Genomic DNA, 21,279 nt, shown 5'->3' with positions numbered 1-21,279 from the left:
TTGAACCATCAGGTCTCTTTTTAATTAGGACATCCAAAAAAGGTATCTTGCCATCTATTTCGACTTCCATGGTAAATCTGATGGCTGGGTGTATGGAATTGATGTGGTCGAAGAATTGGTCTAGAGCAGGCCGGCCATGTGGCCAGATGACAAAAGTGTCATCCACGTACCTCTTCCATAAGGTTGGGCGCAGAGTGGCAGTCTGGATGGCGTCAGTCTCAAATTTCTCCATGAAAATGTTAGCTATAACTGGAGAAAGGGGGGAGCCCATTGGGGTGCCCTCAGTTTGTTTGTAGAAAGTTCCATTCCAAGTGAAGTATGTATTGGTTAAACAGTGTCTCACGAGGGGGGGTACCTCGGTGTTTAGTCCTTGATGAACCAAGTCTTCAATGATTGCAATGGTGTCAGGTACAGGAACCTTGGTGAATAAGGAAACTACATCAAAACTGACAAGCAGGCCGTCTGGGGACAGGGAAATACCCTTGATTGTTGATACCAGGTGAGTAGAATTTTGTACCGCAGAGGTGGTCTTTCCAGTGAAAGGACGCAGGATTTCAGACAAAAAAAACGAGCTAGTTTGTAGGTGGGGGAGCTGATAGTAGAGACTATGGGACAAAGAGGTGTATCAACTTTATGTATTTTTGGTAAGCCGTATAATCTTGGTGGCCTGGCAGCAGAAGGTTTCAACGAAAACTGTTTAGATTGATCAATTAATGCGGTTGAATCAGAAATTATTTTGTTGGTTTGTGTGACGAGGCTGTTGGTGGGATCTCTTTTTATTTTTGTATAACTACCATCGTCGAGTAATTCTTTAATTTTGTTGTTGTATTCTATTTTATCCATGATGACAGTAGCATTGCCTTTGTCAGCTGAGAGAACTACAATATCATTCCTCTTTTTTAATTTATATAATTCAAAACGCTCATCTTTGCTGAGGTTGCTAGCTGGCATCTTAGCGTTTTTGAGGGTTGCAGCGATTTCAGATCTTGCTACGTCTGCAGCGATGTGACCCAGGCCCCTGAGAGCAACGTCAACTTGGGCAATTATATCATTAACTGGTATGTGTTTAGGTGTGACTGCAAAGTTTAGACCTTTAGCTAAAACGGATTTCAGACCATCGGAAATAGAACTGTTACTGCGATTAATTACGACTTTATTAACGTCTAACTTTTTGGTGTGTGGGTCCGGTCTTTTGTTGAAGAGGAGGTTAAATTTGGAAATCAGGTTTTCCTTACATTTGGTCGACATAGTAGCAGCTGAAGAGGCAGTCATATTGTCTACATGTTCCCAATCCGATGTGGACATTATTGCCGTCAATGATAAGTGTGATTTGTAGAGTGTCTTGTCTAACTGATCTAGTTCTGTGCGTATAAGTCTGATTTTTTCTGAGATAAGAGCTAAGCTAGTTTTGAAAAGAATTCGTTTCGCATTAGAAGAAGTTACAGTAGCAGAGGTGAGTGTAAATGCGATTGGTATTACCCCAGAGTCGCGGCATCTCTTCAGGAAGGTGAGAGACTCGATCAGCTGAGCTTTCTTATCCCGGAGTTTGTTGAAGGATCTTAAAGTTATGTGAAAACCCTCCCCGTAGAGGCGATTACATTTTGATTTAAAGCTTTCGTGACTGCAGTAATTCATATTCTTAGTTTTTTCGGTAAAGTCACGTTGAAGAGAAACAACAAAATAACAAAATATATATAAAACAATAAAAAAAAAATTCTCACGACGTTTCGACCATAACTCAAACGGTCATCATCAGGTGTGTCGGTTTGCATAAATGTATTTTTAAAACGGCACATTTATTTATTTATAAAAAACGTTGGCGTCACGCGCAGCGATTGGCAGTTTGCCCAGGACTAGTCCATCTATTTTTTTTTTTTAAAAGAGGAGGGGGGAGACGAAATTTTTTATAATGTATGCTGTCTGAAAGCCACTGTAAGCGTGAACAATCAATCAAGAACTGAAATGATTTATCAAATCTTTCCAATGATTGCTAAGATAGAATCCATCTTCTCGGTTGAAATTGTCTCTGTGCTTGTATATGTGGATAGCCTCATGAACGAATCTCTCATGGAAGCCAGATGGCTTACAAAGAACCTCCGTCTTGGAAAAGTCAATGGCATGTGAGCCTACTGAATTAGAACAATGATCTGCTACGGCCGAGGTGTTGGTCCTACCGTGTTTAAGGTCTGCTTTATGTTCACGAATGCGGTCCGAGACATGGCGTTTGGTTTCTCCAATGTAACTACTACCACAGAGGCAACTTAGTCTGTAGACACCAGGGTATTGTATGTCCGGAATCACATCCTTTACAGACGGAACCAGATCACGGATTTTATGTAATGTGTTGAAACGGACCTGGATCTTGTGTTTATTCAAGATTTTGGAGATCTTTTTTGTGATCCCAGCAATGTAGGGTAAAGTGATGGTTTTGAAAGGCTCCTCAAGAGGGTTCTTCTTCATGGTTTGAGTGATAGCTTTGCGGATTGTATAGTCGGAGTAACCATTAGCCCTAAGAGCTTGGTGTACGTGCTTGAGTTCACTGCTTATGTGTTCCTGGTCGGATATGCATTGGGCTCTATGATACAGAGTCTTGATGAGAGAATTCTTCTGTGATGGATGGTGGTGGGAATCCGGTTTCAGATAAGCATCCGTATGGGTAGCTTTCCTGTAGACAGAGTGGCTCATTGAACCATCAGGTCTCTTTTTAATTAGGACATCCAAAAAAGGTATCTTGCCATCTATTTCGACTTCCATGGTAAATCTGATGGCTGGGTGTATGGAATTGATGTGGTCGAAGAATTGGTCTAGAGCAGGCCGGCCATGTGGCCAGATGACAAAAGTGTCATCCACGTACCTCTTCCATAAGGTTGGGCGCAGAGTGGCCTGGGTCACATCGCTGCAGACGTAGCAAGATCTGAAATCGCTGCAACCCTCAAAAACGCTAAGATGCCAGCTAGCAACCTCAGCAAAGATGAGCGTTTTGAATTATATAAATTAAAAAAGAGGAATGATATTGTAGTTCTCTCAGCTGACAAAGGCAATGCTACTGTCATCATGGATAAAATAGAATACAACAACAAAATTAAAGAATTACTCGACGATGGTAGTTATACAAAAATAAAAAGAGATCCCACCAACAGCCTCGTCACACAAACCAACAAAATAATTTCTGATTCAACCGCATTAATTGATCAATCTAAACAGTTTTCGTTGAAACCTTCTGCTGCCAGGCCACCAAGATTATACGGCTTACCAAAAATACATAAAGTTGATACACCTCTTTGTCCCATAGTCTCTACTATCAGCTCCCCCACCTACAAACTAGCTCGTTTTTTTTGTCTGAAATCCTGCGTCCTTTCACTGGAAAGACCACCTCTGCGGTACAAAATTCTACTCACCTGGTATCAACAATCAAGGGTATTTCCCTGTCCCCAGACGGCCTGCTTGTCAGTTTTGATGTAGTTTCCTTATTCACCAAGGTTCCTGTACCTGACACCATTGCAATCATTGAAGACTTGGTTCATCAAGGACTAAACACCGAGGTACCCCCCCTGGTGAGACACTGTTTAACCAATACATACTTCACTTGGAATGGAACTTTCTACAAACAAACTGAGGGCACCCCAATGGGCTCCCCCCTTTCTCCAGTTATAGCTAACATTTTCATGGAGAAATTTGAGACTGACGCCATCCAGACTGCCACTCTGCGCCCAACCTTATGGAAGAGGTACGTGGATGACACTTTTGTCATCTGGCCACATGGCCGGCCTGCTCTAGACCAATTCTTCGACCACATCAATTCCATACACCCAGCCATCAGATTTACCATGGAAGTCGAAATAGATGGCAAGATACCTTTTTTGGATGTCCTAATTAAAAAGAGACCTGATGGTTCAATGAGCCACTCTGTCTACAGGAAAGCTACCCATACGGATGCTTATCTGAAACCGGATTCCCACCACCATCCATCACAGAAGAATTCTCTCATCAAGACTCTGTATCATAGAGCCCAATGCATATCCGACCAGGAACACATAAGCAGTGAACTCAAGCACGTACACCAAGCTCTTAGGGCTAATGGTTACTCCGACTATACAATCTGCAAAGCTATCACTCAAACCATGAAGAAGAACCCTCTTGAGGAGCCTTTCAAAACCATCACTTTACCCTACATTGCTGGGATCACAAAAAAGATCTCCAAAATCTTGAATAAACACAAGATCCAGGTCCGTTTCAACACATTACATAAAATCCGTGATCTGGTTCCATCTGTAAAGGATGTGATTCCGGACATACAATACCCTGGTGTCTACAGACTAAGTTGCCTCTGTGGTAGTAGTTACATTGGAGAAACCAAACGCCATGTCTCGGACCGCATTCGTGAACATAAAGCAGACCTTAAACATGGTAGGACCAACACCTCGGCCGTAGCAGATCATTGTTCTAATTCAGTAGGCTCACATGCCATTGACTTTTCCAAGACGGAGGTTCTTTGTAAGCCATCTGGCTTCCATGAGAGATTCGTTCATGAGGCTATCCACATATACAAGCACAGAGACAATTTCAACCGAGAAGATGGATTCTATCTTAGCAATCATTGGAAAGATTTGATAAATCATTTCAGTTCTTGATTGATTGTTCACGCTTACAGTGGCTTTCAGACAGCATACATTATAAAAAATTTCGTCTCCCCCCTCCTCTTTTAAAAAAAAAATAGATGGACTAGTCTTGGGCAAACTGCCAATCGCTGCGCGTGACGCCAACGTTTTTTTTAATAAATAAATAAATGTGCCGTTTTAAAAATAAATTTCTGCAAACCGACACACCTGATGATGACCGTTTGAGTTATGGTCGAAACGTCGTGAGAATTTTTTTTTTTATTGTTTTATATATATTTTGTTATTTTGTTGTTTCTCTTCAACGTGACTTTACCGAAAAAACTAAGAATATGAATAACTGCAGTCACGAAAGCTTTAAATCAAGAAGCAAATAGCCGTTGGGCTTTCCTGGTAAAATTAAAATAGTTTAGTTTAATTTGTATTTTTTAAGTGATATGTTGACCTCTCCTACCCTTTGCACTTCTATCGTGCGTTTGTATTGTTTGTTGTAACGTTCTGACCCCGTGCCCCTACTGGACGTCTGTGAAAGCTCATCGGATACCTCCAGTGTACATAAATATTCTGATTCTGATTGGATGTAACGGTCATCTGCAGCAGCACTGGACTCGCCATCCAGGGGGCGTTATAACAGGGTGCGTTTTGCGTTACAACGGTGCGCGTTTTGCGTTATAACGGTGCGCGTTTTGCGTTATAACGGGGTGCGTTTTGCGTTATAACGGTGCACGTTATGCGTTATAACGGGGTGCGTTTTGCGTTATAACGGTGCGCTTTTTGCGTTATAACGGGGCGCGTTTTGCGTTATAACGGGGCGCGTTTTGCGTTATAACGGGGCGCGTTTTGCGTTATAACGGGGTGCGTTTTGCGTTATAACGGGGTGCGTTTTGCGTTATAACGGGGTGCGTTTTGCGTTATAGCGGTGCGCGTTTTGCGTTATAATGGTGCGCGTTTTGCGTTATAACGGTGCGCGTTATGCGTTATAATGGGGTGCGTTTTGCGTTATAACGGTGCGCGTTTTGCGTTATAACGGGTGCGTTTTGCGTTACAACGATGCACGCTCCGCGTTACAACGATGCACTCTCCGCGTTTCCTCATGGAAGAACTGCGTGATAGATTAAACATGTTATAGTGTGAATACCACCCGTTAAGCGAGGAGTTACTATAGTAACACCACAGCGGTCAATATCAGCGTTCACGCACTCACCCACCCAATCATTCAGCCACTTGCTCACCCACTCGCCCCCACCCACTCACTCACCCACCCACTCACCAACCCAACCACTCACCAACCCACTCACCAACCCACTCACCCACTCACCAACCCACTCACTCACTCATCCACCCACTGACCCACTCGCCAACCCACTCACTCACCTATCCATACATCCACCCACAAATCCATCCACTCACTCACCCAGATACTCACTGACTCGCCCACCTACTCACCCACACATTCACCTACTCACCCACACATTCACCTACTCACCCACACATCCACTCACCCACTCACGGGGAGGCACTATGAGTGAGCTGTGATTTGCCGAGTCATCGTGGCAGGAGAGTGAGTGAGTGCAGGACAGACTTGGACTTTGAGCAGAGACCCTGGGACCAGTAGGGGCTGACAAAGACATGGAGGAAGGTGAGCCAGAGAAACACGAGATATACACTTGTACAAGTACACATATGTGTACATACATGTGTATGTGTACACGTTTATGTACGTATGTATACATAGAAGTGTATGTGTATATATAGTGTAGCAGTTAGCGCATTGTGCTATGAACCCGGTAATCCGAGTTTGATTCCCACTCGCGACCATCAACACCAGTGAGGTTGACTCGGCCTCAAATCTGTGATGTGTGCCGTGCCGGCCTTCATAGGTGCTACTCAATAACAGCATTAACCCCAACGGTCTGTTAAGGCAATATGGGGATCATTGTTCATATATATGTACATACCAAGGTTATTAAACGTGAACCAGTTACCACAATTGGGTACTGATTTCGGTGGATATTGAGTCACGAACTCAACCGGTGTGAGCGAGATGTAAGTACTGCACTCACCATCGCTTCACATTCCGTGCTGGGAGATTGAACCAAAACACCAACTCACCGCTGTGTTAGCCATTTACCAGACATTGTCTAGCAGTACGGTAAACCGGTTTTAACTGTTTAAGTGTTTGAATGCACTCTTTGTTTTTTTCGGTAAAGTCACGTATAAATAAGAAATAATAAAATAACACAATAGCGTACGACGTTTCGGTTGCAACACAAGCAGCCATCATCAGGTACAGAAGAGCTAAATTTATGAGAGAGGGGAAACATATAACCTCAGATGTATATACAGACACCCAAGTAGGGGGAGCTGACACAGATACAACAGGGGACACAGAGGGAGAAGCATACCAGACAAACAGGGTTTAGCAAAATTTTGGAAACCATGTAAAGCAACACAGACGGTCGGTCAAAACACAATTAACGCATAGTCCGGTTGATCACGCTATTTCAAAGATTGCTAAATTGCAAGTTAAGTATGAAACTCAAAATACAGACCGCACACACACACACAGACATCCAAGTAGAGCGAACCAGCACAGAGACAAGCACACAGTAAAGTCGCCTTAAATAGGCAGAGAAGGTAAGGCTGAGAGACAATGGGACAAAATTAGCATGAGGTATGCATGGAGCAAAGTGGGGCGCGGCAGCACACAATGGGACAAAACAGCATGAGGTAAAGTGGGGGTCGGCAGCACCCACTCGGATGCAACAAGGCCCAAACACAGGCAGAGACAGCACAGAGACACAAATCCCAGCCAAGACACAAAGGCAGATACACAAGCAGACAACACAAAGACTGAACCACCTCTTCGGGTAGGTAAGAGGTCTGTGTCTTTGTGTTGTCTGCTTGTGTATCTGCCTTTGTGTCTTGGCTTGGATTTGTGTCTCTGTGCTGTCTCTGCCTGTGTGTGGGCCTTGTTGCTTCCGAGTGGGTGCTGCCGACCCCCACTTTACCTCATGCTGTTTTGTCCCATTGTGTGCTGCCGTGCCCCACTTTGCTCCATGCATACCTCATGCTAAGTTTGTCCCATTGTCTCTCAGCCTTACCTTCTCTGCCTATTTAAGGCGACTTTACTGTGTGCTTGTCTCTGTGCTGGTTCGCTCTACTTGGATGTCTGTGTGTGTGTGGTCTGTATTTTGAGTTTCATACTTAACTTGCAATTTAACAATCTTTGAAATAGCGTGATCAACCGAACTATGCGTTAATTGTGTTTTGACCGACCGTCTGTGTTGCTTTACATGTTATCCAAAATTTTGCTAAACCCTGTTTGTCTGGTATGCCTCTCTCTCTGTGTCCCCTGTTGTATCTGTGTCAGTTCCCCCTACTTGGGTGTCTGTATATACATCTGAGGTTATATGTTTCCCCTCTCTCATAAATTTAGCTCTTCTGTACATGATGATGGCTGCTTGTGTTGCAACCGAAACGTCGTACGCTATTATGTTAGTTTATTATTTATACGTGACTTTACCGGAAAAAAACAAAGAGTAATTCCTGCAGTCACGAAAGCTTCAAATCATGTTTGAATGCAGTTAACTAGCACAGCTGTGAATAGCAGACATGCATACCAGTACTTCTGTGAATACCAGACATGCATACCAGTACTTCTGTGAATACCAGACATGCAAACTAAACTTCTGTGAATACCAGACATGCATACCAGCACTGCTCTGAATACCAAGCATGCATACTGGCACCACTGTGACTACCAGACACGAATACTGGCGCGATGGGGGTGAGGGTAAGTGACGGTGAGTGTGTACATATGGAGGAGGTTCATGCAGGAGGCTGCTGGGCAGTTGGAGGCAGTCGCCCTCCAACAACAACGGAGGGCAGAGGAGTGACGCTTACAAAAACAAGCGAAGCACCGCGTGGCTAAAACGCAGCAAGTTGGTACAGTAGGGGGCATAGCTGCTGCATCTCCCAGTCAGTCAACCTATGGCACCTGGGTCTGTTCCATGACCTGCCAGCGAGCCTTCAACACTTCAAATGGCCTCGGAGTGCACTTAGCCTGGCGCAAGCACCGTGGTGATGTCACCACAACTTAGTGGCGAATGGCGGCTGTTGTGTGTACGGACGGCATATTCTTTGTCTGCTACAACAGAGGTGTAGAGAATTCCAACAAGACCTACATCTCTGTGTTATTGACCTGGTCAAGGCCTGTAAAACCATCAGTAGGCGAGTGCTCTGGGTTTTTATTCATGCTTTCGGAGTCCCAGACCATCTACTCACAATCATTAAGGATCGTCATGATGTTGGGCAGGCCCGGGTAAAGTTGCCTGGACCGGAGTCGGAACCATTCCCTGTTCACGTTGGAGTTCAACAGGGATGTCCTCTGGCTCCCACATGATTTAACATCAACTTCAAGCACGTAATTCGAGAAATCTTCCATAGCCGTACCAGTGGAATATCTATCTGGTACAGATAAAATGGGAGTCTGATTGATGCCTGGGTTCGGTCAAGGGGTGGCTCCCTACTGGTCAACCACGTTATGTATGCTGATGATCTGGTGGTTGGTGCTTACTCTGAGAAGAAGTTGGAGGTTCTGCAGCTGAACCTGGAGCTTGCCACGAAGAGGTGGGGCCTTACCATCAGCCCCACCAATCTTAGCACCTGCCTGGGTGTTTTGTATCATCCAATACTCCATCCCCTCCACTCCCCATGAGTGATGGGGCAGTTGTAGAGAGAGTGGAGAGTTGTCCATACCTGGGTAGTGTGCTTATGACCAACTCAGTTTTAAAGCAGAGGACTCACTCCGAATCAGTAGAGCGGCATTTTATTTTCATCATCATCTGCGTAATGCTGTGTGGAAGCTACCTGGTCTGTATTCTATTCTATTTATATAGCACCTTTCCAGGGCATCTTACAATGCAAATCGACGGCGGTACACAAAGGGGAACAAGGGGAGCAATGGGTGTGGTGGAGTGGCTATCAATGAGGAAGGTGATGGAATGGATGGAGGGACAGGGGCTGATAATGGAGCTGATGTTGCAGAGGTAGGCTAAGGAGAAATAAGGTAGAGTGTGATGGTGAATGTGGGTGACAGATGGGTGCAATGTGGATAAGAGGCAGCGGGTTATTGGGCACATGCGTGAAGTGGTAAGATAGATAGGTGCTATATCTGGGCATGGATGAGGGTAGGTGAAGGGTGGTAGGGCCAGAGGTCTGATGGCCGGATGGTTGAGCTGATTGAGGAGCACAGCGGAGGACTGGAGGAGAGGTGTGGTTAGATGCACATAGAGAAAGCGAGACGTGAGAGCCGGTTCAGGAATTAGGGTCGTAGGACCAAGAGGACCGAGGGACTGGGAGTGGGATAGAGGGGGCGGGGGGGAAGGAACCGGTAGGGGTGGAGGCAGTGGAAGACAAAGAGCAATAGAGAAGAGAAAGCACCTGAGGGCAGAGTGGAATGAGGAAAGTGAGGGTAAGAGTCTAATATGAGGGAGCTTTTTTCCAGTGCAACGGGGCAAGAAGAGAAAAAGAATGGAAGCGAGACTGGGTGCAAGGAGGTGAAGGAATAGTAAGAAAAAGGGAATATTGAGATGGGAGTGTGAAGGGACGTATAAATAATTTGAGAGGAGGGGGTGGGGCAAGACCGTGCAAAGCTTTAAATACTAGGGTGAGGAATTTAAAATACAGCGGTGATAGACAGGAAGCCAGTGGAGTTGTTGAAGGAGAGGGGAGCAGTGACATGTCTATGGAAGGTTGGATGTAGTGCGTGCAGCTGCGTTTTGGATGTGTTGGAGAGGGTGTACCCAGGGAGTCCGACCAGGAGTGAGTTGCAGTAATCCAGACGGGTGAAGACAAGGGAGTGTACGAGGAGTTTGGCAGTGGCGGTAGTGATAAGGGGGTGAATTTTCCTGATGTTGTACAGATGGTAACTGCATGTGTGAGTGGTATTGGCAATGTGAGACGTGGAATCTAAGGTAACACCGAGAGTACGGGTGGTAGAGTTTGGGAGAGGCTAAGAGGGGGTAATAAACGGAGGGTGCAGAAGGGGGTGAGCGAGAGGATGGAAAGAAAAGCACCGAGGTTTTGGCCCTCGCCAGCCGTGCTCTCAGAGTGAGTGCCCCTGCGTGTCGGGCCGGCACCACCCCGCCGACAGTACAGCTCAGTATGAGAGCCGCCCAACTCAATCATTGGAGTGACACATCTGTAGAGGTATTATTGGGCGCGATGCGTATTCTCCAATACAGTTAGCCGGTAGTACCGGCCACGTGCCAATAGGCGGCAGAAGAGGGGCTGAGCCCCCAGTGTTAAGGGACAATGGGGTCCACGGGATCAACGGAAACGGTAGGGCCAGTGGTGCAGACCCCAGACCCCAAGAGGGGGCTGGGGGATGACATCACCCCCAGGTCCTGCTGGAAGGTTCCAGAAGGAAGCTGTGGCCGGGGCGGAGTGAGCCACGGCTCGGTATAAAAGCCGGACCTCTGAACGGTCCTGGCAGTCGTTCGTCTGAAGATTGAAGAAGCCTCCTGAAGAGAAGAGCCCAAAGGGCAGGGCCGAACCCCTGGCCAGGATTGGCTCAAGCTTATACCAGTGAAGACCCAAGCTTCACTCATGAGGGGTGAACATAGCCAGTGAGAGGCGTATTAGTCCGGAGGGGCTACCTCCTTAGCGTATCGGGTGTAAGGGGCCGTTACCCCTTGTGTTACGCAGCTATTGTTAAAATAAACCGTCTTGCCTCAAGGAACTCTCCAGTTATTTACCCACTACACATCTATCACACCAAGTGGCAAGAAAGCCGGACTCTCGAGATGGCACAGCCAGCTTTCGCCAGCTGTTGCATTGCTGGGAAGCACGGAGAGTGTGCACGGGAGCAGGGAGAGTGGGTGGGTGGCAGTTTTTTTGCCACCGCCCAAAACACGGATGCCACTAAAGCAGTAATAAAGAAAATAATAAAACGAAATAAATGAGAATGGAGTTGAAAATGAGGAAGATGAGAAGGCGCACCGGGGAGGGTGAATGGAGAGGTGAGGAAGGTACGAGGGAGCAAGAGTTGTCAGCAGCCAGCTGCAGCAACATCACGTGCCCCAGTCAATGCCCTCCCTTGTCTATGCGTGCGAAACGTGGACCCCCCCACCCCTTATGGAACATTCACTGGTTATAAACATCCAGGCTGGCCGGCCTACGATCCATCCTGGGTTTATAACCAGGATGGATTGTGTGAGGGGATCACAAAACATTTCAAAATCTGGACACATTCCCATCAGCGAACTCCTCCAAGCAACTTATGTTTCGCTGGATAGAGGGGGCAAAAACGGGCATGAGACAGGCTAGAAAGGAGATGGATGCAATACAAGAGGATGTCGAGCTGAGTGGAATTGCCGATTACCGATACCAGCGGTGTCAAGATCAGCCTCTGTGGAGGGAGGCTCGTGAAGGTCAGTTGGAGGCAGAGTCCCTCTCCAATAACAGCAGAGGGCAGAAGAGTGACGCTCATAACGAGTGAAGTGTCGGGCAGCTAAAACAGAGCAAGATGGCACATACTCTTTGGTTCTATTCGGTAAAGTCACGTAGGTAAAAAATAAAACAACAAAAATCACGACGTTTCGGCCACAACACAAGCGGCCTTCATCAGGTGAAGGGATCAAGCTGTCTCGAGGACAGCGCTGCAGTGAAACACAGCCACGCTCAGACCGCGACCTTTAAGCTGTGTGCGAGGAAACAAGGTGCCTTGACAAAGGAATTAGCATAAAAAATAGCATTTGATTGGCCGACTTAGCATAGAGGTGGTGTACATGCGGGTGCACATGCCGGTTGGCGCGGGGGGGGGGGGGGGGGGTTACCTATTGATGGTGTGAAAAGGGAATTTAAGAGCTGCGAAAGTTTGGGGTACCACTACTTGAAAAATATACTGTACCATTGAAAATTAGTTTAATGTTTGGTTCGATTTAGAACATCTTTCCAATGGTTGCTTAATTTGAAACCATCTTCTCGGTTGAAATTGTGTCTGTGTTTGTAGATCTGAATTGCCTCGTGAACAAATCTCTGATAAAAACCTGTGGGTTTGCAAAGAACCTTGCTATCGGAGAAAATTATATTGTGATCACCCACAGCGTTGTAACAATGATCAGCTACGGCAGAAGAATTCGTTTTGCCGTGTTTCAAATCTGATTTGTGCTCGCGAATTCGGTCAGAGACATGTCGCATTGTCTCCCCGATATAGCAATCACCGCAGGTACAACTCAATTTGTAAACCCCGGGGTACTGTAAGTCAGGAATGACATCCTTCACAGATGGGATCAGATCACGAATTTTGTGTACTGTATTGAACCGGACCTGGATCTTGTGTTTGTTTAGAATTTTGGAAATCTTTTTAGTAACGTCTGCTATATATGGTAGTGTGATGGTTTTGACCGGAGTATCAAGTGGTTTCTGTATGGAGGGAGAAACAGCTTGGCGGATGGTACGGTCAGTGTATCCATTCCTTTTGAGGGCCAGGTGTACATGTTTCAATTCACTGGTCAGGTGGTGTTGGTCCGAAATGCAATGAGCCCTATGGTATAAAGTTTTGATGAGAGAATTCTTTTGGGCTGGGTGGTGGTGGGAATCAGGTTTCAAGTAGGAATCTGTGTGGGTGGGTTTCCTGTAGACAGAATGCCCCAATGAGCCATCAGGTCTCCTCTCAAACAGAACATCTAAGAATGGTAGCTTACCATCTTTCTCCACTTCCATGGTGAATTTGATGGCGGGATGTCTGGAATTGATGTGGTGTAGGGAAAGGTTCAGAGCTGGGAGGCCATGTGGCCGAATGACGAAAGTGTCATCCACATATCTCTTCCACAGGAAAGGTCCGAGGGTGGAAGTCTGGATGGCGTCTGATTCCAATTTCTCCATAAAAATATTGGCTATCACTGGTGACAAGGGGGATCCCATGGGGGTACCCTCATTTTGTTTGTAGAAGGAGCCATTCCAAGTAAAGTAGGTTATTATTGAGGCAGTGCCTAACCGGTGCAGGTGTATCAGGGTCTAGTCCATGTTGGACCAAATTTTCAATTATTTCAATGGTATCAGGTACTGGGACCTTGGTGAACAAAGAGACCACATCGAAGCTGACATGGATATCGTCAGGGGACAGTACAACGTCTTTGACCATAGAGACCAATTGGGCTGAATTAAGTACTGCTGAGGTGGTCTTGCCAGTGAAAGGCAGCAAGGTATCTGACAGAAAACAGGCTAGTCTATAGGTAGGGGAGTTGATCATGGATACGATGGGTCGTAGTTGGGTGCCTTCTTTATGAATCTTGGGAAGACCATAGAATCTTGAGGGTCTTGCAGCAGAAGGTTTTAGGGAGGGACGTTTAGTTGGGTCGATTAGGGAGGTCGAACTTGTGATGATCTTGTTGGTTTTTATCGCTAGGCTATTGGTAGGGTCATTTTTAATTTTTGAGTAACTTCCATCGTTGAGCAGATTCTGGATTTTGTTGTATGAATCTTTATCCATAATTACAGTAGCGTTGCCTTTATCGGCTGAGAGGATGACTATCACTTCTGTTTTTTAAATTCGCGAGTTCAGAGCGTTCATTTTTGCTGATGTTACTAATGGGTTTCTTAGCATTCTCAAGAATAGTGGCTATTTCAGCTCTCGCAACGTCTGCTTGGATGTGTCCTACGCCTTTGAGGGCTACATCGACCTGAGAGATGATATCATCTACTGGTATGTGTTTTGGGGTGACAGCAAAATTCAGTCCCCTAGCCAGTACTGTTGTAAAGGAATTCCCGACGACTCACTCGGAGGCTAAGGTAAGGTAAGGGCTTCCGCCAAGGTTTTATTACAAATCTTTAACAATTCACAGGGGTGAACAACTCCCCAGGGGTTAGGGGTCCCGGGCTAGGTCCCGACACCGCCGGCTGCCCTGTGCTGTCTCCTGTGCCCCGGCCGTGGGATCAGCCAACACGGCCGACCGAGGAGCACAGCCACGTCTAGCCTGGCACTGGGCTCTCCTCTATCCCTACCCCCTTGCCCCTGGCTCCCCGTTCCACCCTTCTCCCACCCTACTCTCTAGCTACGACCCCGCTTACGTCACGGGGTTCCCCTTTTATCCTTGAGGAGCCGTGACATCACTCTGCTGCCCCGAGCGCATGACGTCACGTCATCGCCCTGGACAGCACAAGTGACGCCACTTCCCCATTCTACTCCTCTACATTACCCCCCCCCCCCCCCCCCGTGAAAATAAACAGCCGACCCGGCTGCAAGAAAACCCCAACCTTAGGGCAGCACGGCATCCCAGGCATCACAATAACAACAACAACCAAATGAACGGGAAAAAGTAAGACGGCTTTTTCCGGCTGGCAGTGCCGATCGGGCGCCGGGGCTGGGCCCTACGAACGGCCGCCCAGGACATCACCGGAGCCGCATCCCCCTTGAACGGGTATGCGCTGCCAGCCCGCTTCCCCGTGTGGCGTCCGCCGCCGGTGCAGGTGGGCTGTTCGCAGGCAACAGGCCCACCGTCGTAGCCTCCGGTGGCCGGGGGGTACTGGCCGGCGCTACTTGGAAGGGCCCTGGGGGCACACAAACAGGGCAAACGCCGCCCCCGTCAACAGGACCCGGCCGGACAGGCACGACGGACGCATCACCCGCCGGCCGCCCCGGAGTTGGGGGTGGATCTCCCAGGGTAGATGGAATATAGCGTTTGAGCCGGGACGGGTGCACTATCCACCGCCGGCGTCCGAACTGAATCCGGACGCACTGCGGCCGGGGGACTTCCACGACCTCAACGGGACCCTGCCAAGGGCGGTGCAATTTGGCAGATGTGCCAACCGGGACCTGGGGACAATGCAGCCACGCTTTCTGGCCCGCTACCCACGGGAGGCCCGCTGCCTGGTGTTTGGGCAGCCGCTCATTAGCCGCCTGCCGGCCGGCGGAATTCTCAGCAGCGGCCTGCCGTGCCTCACGCAGCCGGTCAAGCGCGACTTTCAAATGGACCGGCACAGCCGACCCCTTCCTGGAGGACCCCACGTCCAGTTGGACGTGCACCGGGGGCTCCGGCTCCCTCCCGTACATTAAATAAAAAGGCGAAAATCCCGTTGAGGCGTGAGGAGCCAACCGATATGCTGCCAAGACCCCCGGGACGAACAGGTCCCAGTCCGATTGAGACATGTTCACATGGTGCCACAGCATGGAAGTGAGGGTGCGGTTCAAGCGCTCTACCATCCCGTCTGATTGGGGGTGGTAGGGCGAGGTGCGGATTTTCTTGGTGCCAAGGAGGTCACACACCTCCTTGAGCAACTTAGATGAGAAATTCCGCCCCTGATCCGTCAACAATTGTTCCGGCGCGCCCTTGTCCAACACGTACCCCTGGACGAACGCCTCGGTGATAGAAGAGGCCGACTGATCGACCAAAGGCCACGCCACAGGCCAACGTGTGAGGTACTCAACGCCCACCAAGAGGTATTTATGGCCCTGTTGGGATGCAGGGAATGGGCCCAAGATGTCGAGCGCCACGAGTTAATTAACGCGAGAAACCCGGATGGACTGCAGCGGGGCCCGGTCCTGGACAACTGGGGCCTTCCTCTGCGCGCAGTCGTGGCAACACTTCAAAATCAGTGCCACGTCACCCTCCACACCTGGCCAGTAATAGTCCCGCTTAAGGGTCAATAGGGTCTTGTGGTAGCCAAGGTGCATAAGCTTCTCGTGAATGGCTCGGGTTAATTTACTATGCAGGCTAGTGGGCACAACCACGCAATAGCGTTCCAATTGGGCATCCCAACGCATGAGGAGTCCGTCATGCACGGCGATCGCTGGGGCTGCTGACGAAGCTGAACCCCGGGCCGTACGTCCGACGCGTCGCCGTAGCTTCAGCAGGGAGGAATCCTCCATCTGCAAGCTGGACCATACCTCCCGGGGGAGTCCCAGGCCGAATTCCGCGGATGTCGCCGAACCCGGGGGGGTGGCCGTCGCGGCCGACGCGACCAACTGGGCCGCGACGTCCCCTGGGGCCTTGCAACGGCTAGAGCCCAAGGCGCAAGCACACCCGCCGCCTGCCGGCAATCTGGACAAGCCGTCCGCATTTCCATGCAGTGCCCCCTTTCTGTGGATTACGTCAAAGGGGTAATCCTGGAGCACCTCGAGCCAGCGGGATAGCTGACCCGAGGGCTGACCAATCCTCAGCGAATATTGCAGGGCCGCGTGGTCGGTTTGGACTGTAAACCGCCTACCGTACAAGTAGGGCCTATACAATTGAACAAAAAAAACAATGGTCAAAAGCTCCCTCAAAGTCATGCAGTATCGCTGTTCCGTCGGGGACAGAACCCGACTGCCGTAGGCTACCACCCTCTCCACCCCATCGACCACCTGGGCCAGGACTGCCCCAATGCCCGTGTCGCTGGCATCGGTGTCAAGCAGAAAGGGCTTCGAGAAATCGGGGTACCCCAAGGGCGGCGCATCCGCCAAGGCCGTGCGAAGTGTCGCAAAAGCAGCCTCCTCCTCCGCGCAACAGTAAAACCTTTGGCCTTTGGCGGAGAGGGCGTGCAGCGGCTTCGCAATCGTCGCAAAATCGCGGATAGTACGATAGTACGATGCGAAGCCGACGAAGCTACATACCTCCGCAACAGATGTGGGAGTCGGCCACGTCCGGACACAAGCCGTTTTCTCCGGGTCCGTGGCGACACCTGACGCACTAACGATGTGTCCCAAATACTTCACCGATGGTTGTAGCAAATGGCATTTCTGGGGTTTAAATTTCAAGCCCGCAGCGCGCACTTTGACAAACACAGCCTCGAGGCATTGCAAGTGCTCGTCAAACGTATGCCCAAAAACAATAACGTCGTCCAATTAGATTAAACAAGACTCCCACTGCAGCCCCGCCAGAACCATCTCCATGAGATGCTGGAAGGTGGCTGGGGCTGAATGAAAACCAATAGGAAGCCGATTGAACTCGAACAGCCCCTGGGGCGTGCGGAACGCTGTCTTGGGTCTAGAGGCTTTGTCCAGCGGCTATTGCCAGAAGCTGGAGAGCAAATCTAGAGTCGAAAAGAACCGCGCGCCCGAGAGGGCGTCCAAGGAATCATCCATGCGAGGCAATGGATATGCGTCAGCCACCGAGATCTTGTTCAATTTACGGAAATCGACGCAGAACCGGAGACTCCCGTCCCGTTTCTTGACTAGCACAATGGGGGCACCCCAAGGGCTAGTGGAAGGGGAGACGTTGTCCGCCGCCAACATTTCATCGACAGCCGAGCGGACATACTCCTTTTCCGCAGGGCTAAAGCGGTAGGAATTAAGCCGAATAGATACGAGTCGCCCGTATCTATGTGGTGTTCCAAAAGAGTAGTGCGACCCAGATCAAACTTACTTTGGCTAAACACATCAGTGAACCTCTCGATGAGTTCGCGGAGTTGCTGACGCTCCCCGGTGGACAACGAGGCATTCTCGTCGCACAACGTGGCGATCCACGATGCGTCGGAGTCCCCCATGCGCATCATGCCCGCCACGACTCCTCCATCCGGGGCAGCGCTCTCGGGTGCGGGAGCCGGGGTCGCGTGCACCAGGACGGCACCGGCCGGGATTACGATCGGCGTGGGCCCCGAATTGAGGACCTGTAGAAAAAGGTCCTGGCCCCCCGACACGGCCGTCAAGGTGCCCACCAATCCCATCGTCCTTGAAAAGTAACTCGACGGGGACAGGAGGATACCTGCCTCCGTGGAGCCCCCTTCGAGCAGTCTGCGCAACCTAAGGGGTAGCAAGATTTGTGACGCCGGCGGCACGGTCACCGCCGCCCTATTCAAGGCCCGCACACTGGCAACCAAGGGAGACAGGATGGTAGGCGATTGTAGGAATTGCAGCCGCCTCCCTGACAGCAATTCCACACAGCCCTGGTCAACGAGAAGTCGAATGGGCATTCTAGACAAAAAGTCGGTCCCCAAGAGGCATGGAACTGCCAAGGTCTTGGAGACCAAAATAGGGCCGGCCAACTCAATCTCGTCAACCCGAACCGACGCTATAACTTGGCCCAATATGCCCAAACTGCTGCCGTTCGCGGCGACACAAGCCCCAGGAACCGGCCCTAACGGACCGACGCTGCGGGGTAGGAGCTTGAAAATGGCCTCTGAAATAATGGTGGCAGATGCCCCCGTATCCATCAAGAGGCGAACTCGCACCCCTTGCACGCAACTCACCAACGCTGAGGAGCCAGCAGCTGCCGCCACCATCCGATGCGCCAGCGCGTTCCAGTGGCGGGTCAGCCTTGGCCATCCAGTGGGTGACAATGGTGGTGCACCCGACCCCTCGAGGACAACCCCCTGACGATGGGCCCTAGCCCCGCTAGATGCATGAGGTGAGGGGGGCGGCCGCGCGGGTGATGCGTCGCGACTCGCCTGGGGCCCTGGGCTCGATGCCGATGAGGGTCCGGGAGGAGTTGGAGTCCCCTTGCTGAAGGCCCCCGGGGCATTCCTACACCCCCGCTCAATGTGGCCCTGCTGACCACAGCGGAAGCAGGTCACCGTAGCAGTATCCTGCGGGCGGGAAGGTCCCGGTTGCCCCCGCTGCTCCGGACGGCGACCACCCGCCCCCCTCCCGCGACGACCGGGCATCGCCAGGGCCGTGAGGGTGTCCACACCTTGAGAGGCGGCCTCCTCTTCTGGCGCCGGGATCCTGTGCACGCCGCCATCCGGGGCTGTTGGCGGAGGGAGAGGTGCGCCTGGATGTTTTCGGCCACCGCCAACGACGTGATCTGGCGATCGCTATTTATGGACAAAGCGATCCCCAGCTCACGTGCCAGGTCGAGTAGCCGTTCCAGGGCCATCGAGTCCAGCACCCTGCCCTGTATATCAGGGTATGCGGCCTGTGCCAACCGACCGACATATACGCCGCGTCGAACCGGTCTTGGAAGGCCAACCAGTCGCCCACTTTCGTGACAAACGGCGCGATGTGGGGTAACCGGCGCAGCCCCTGGCCGCGCGGTGCGGCGAGGTATGGAAGCCCCCCGACTCCCGCGGGCCACCCTGCAACCATGGCGTGGTGCGGCAGCGTTGCGGCCCCCATAGGCCACGCCGAAGACGCGGCAAGGTGCGGTGGCGCTGCGGCCCCCGTAGGCCACGCCGGAGACGTGGTGGGTGGCGGCAGACTCGCAGCCCCCATAGGCCACGCCGGAGACGTGGTGGGTGGCGGCAGACTCGCAGCCCCCATAGGCCACGCCGGAGACGTGGTGGGTGGCGGCAGAGTTGCGGCCCCCATAGGCCACGCCGAAGACGTGGCAAGGTGCGGTGGCGCTGCGGCCCCCATAGGCCACGCCGGAGGCGCGGCGGTATAACACGGCCCCGCGGTGGCCCCTGCGGGCCACCCCGCAGGCGCGGCGACGGATCGATCTGCAGCTGCAGCCACAGCAACCTCCCGCGATGCGGCGAGGGGCGGCGGCGTTGCGGCCTCCCCGGGTCACGCCGTAGATGCGGCGAGGTGTGGAGGCGCCACAGGACCTGCAACCCACCTGTCCGCGGCGCCATACGGAGCCGCGGTGCCTGCGTGCGTGCCTGTGGCAGCCTCCGCAGCCGCGGCAAACCTCCCGCGACGCGGCGTGGTGCGGCAGCGTTGCGGCCCCCGTGGGCCACGCCGGAGACGCGGCGAGCAGCGGCCGCGTTGTGGCCCGCCCGGGCCACGCCGTAGACGCGGCGAGGTGCGGAGGTGCAGCAGCGGGCGCCGCCCACCCCGCCGGCGCGGCGGGATACGGAGGCGCACTAACGCCCGTGACCCACCTTGAAGGCGCGACGAGGTGCGGGCCCGCGGCATCGCCAACGGCCAGCCCCGCGGTCCCGCCCGCGTGCTGAGCCGCGGCCCCTCCCACAGACGCGACGAGGGCCGGCGGCGCTGCGGCCTCCGTGGGCCACGCCGCAGACGCGGCGAGGTGAGGAGGCGCAGCAGCGCCTGCGAGCCACCTCACAAATGCGGCAGTATATGGATCCGCGGCAGCATCCGCGGCCGGGCTCGCAGCCACGGCGAGGCGCGGAGCTGCGGCGGCGACATCCGCGGCAGCGACATCTGCGGCAGCGACATCCGCGGCCAAGCTCGCAGCCACGGCGAGGCACGGAGCCGCGGCGGCGACATCCGTGGCAGCGACATCTGCGGCAGCAACATCCGCAGCCAAGCTCGCAGCCACGGCGAGGCGCGGAGCCGCGGCGGCATCCGCAGCCGCATCCGCGGCAGCCACGGCCGCAACAATGGCTGCCGCTTCCGGCGTCGCAGCGGAAATTACGTCCGCTTGCGGCTCCCCCACCAACATGGCCGCCACCTCCGGCGGCGCATGAAAAATGGCGCCAACTTCCAAATTGGCGGGCGGGAAAACGGCGGGAATCCGCCGGTGCCACACGGAGTGTGGGCTGGGTGGGTGCGTCCGCGCTCCCACCTCTGTAAGGGCGGCGGTGAGCTGCTCACTCAACCGCAGGAGCAGCTGCGACCGCTCCTCGGCATCGCCCCCCGCCATCGGCGGTGGTGTGCTGGGACCCCCAGCCGCCGACACCACCTGCTCCGCCGAGTCCATCTCCACGGCGATGGACTGCCCCCGACGTCGTCAGCACTCTCCCGGCGTCCCGCCGGTGGATTCTTACGCCGCCCGCCCGATTTAGGCATAGCGACGGCAGCGTAACCACTCCTGACACCAGTTGTAAAGGAGTTCCC

At 51.9% G+C, this 21,279-nt stretch overlaps 1 protein-coding gene across 5 annotated transcripts in view; it reads left to right on the top strand.

The window, feature by feature from the left end:
- Positions 1 to 21,279, top strand: part of LOC116953857 (nucleoside diphosphate phosphatase ENTPD5-like) — a 54,434-nt gene that overhangs the window by 4,540 nt on the left and 28,615 nt on the right. The window contains exon 2 of one of the 5 annotated variants that reach the window (XM_032974125.2): positions 6,174 to 6,255. The exons of 1 other annotated variant lie outside the window; for it this stretch is intronic. In XM_032974125.2, the coding sequence (XP_032830016.1) occupies positions 6,246 to 6,255 (10 nt within the window). In that variant the 5' untranslated portion in view covers positions 6,174 to 6,245. Of the gene's footprint in view, positions 1 to 4,834; positions 6,256 to 6,276; positions 7,491 to 21,279 lie in introns of those variants that run through there. 3 more of the 5 variants (XM_032974124.2, XM_076052040.1, XM_032974128.2) reach the window with 3 other exon arrangements.

This window comes from Petromyzon marinus, chromosome 53 (genome assembly GCF_048934315.1).
Source record: "Petromyzon marinus isolate PM22_M1 ecotype Great Lakes invasive population chromosome 53, UKy_Petmar_22M1.pri1.0, whole genome shotgun sequence".
NCBI classification, from domain to species: Eukaryota; Metazoa; Chordata; class Hyperoartia; order Petromyzontiformes; family Petromyzontidae; genus Petromyzon; species Petromyzon marinus.
The sequence above is the reverse complement of the archived record's forward strand: the minus strand, read 5'-3'. Positions and strand labels throughout refer to the sequence as shown.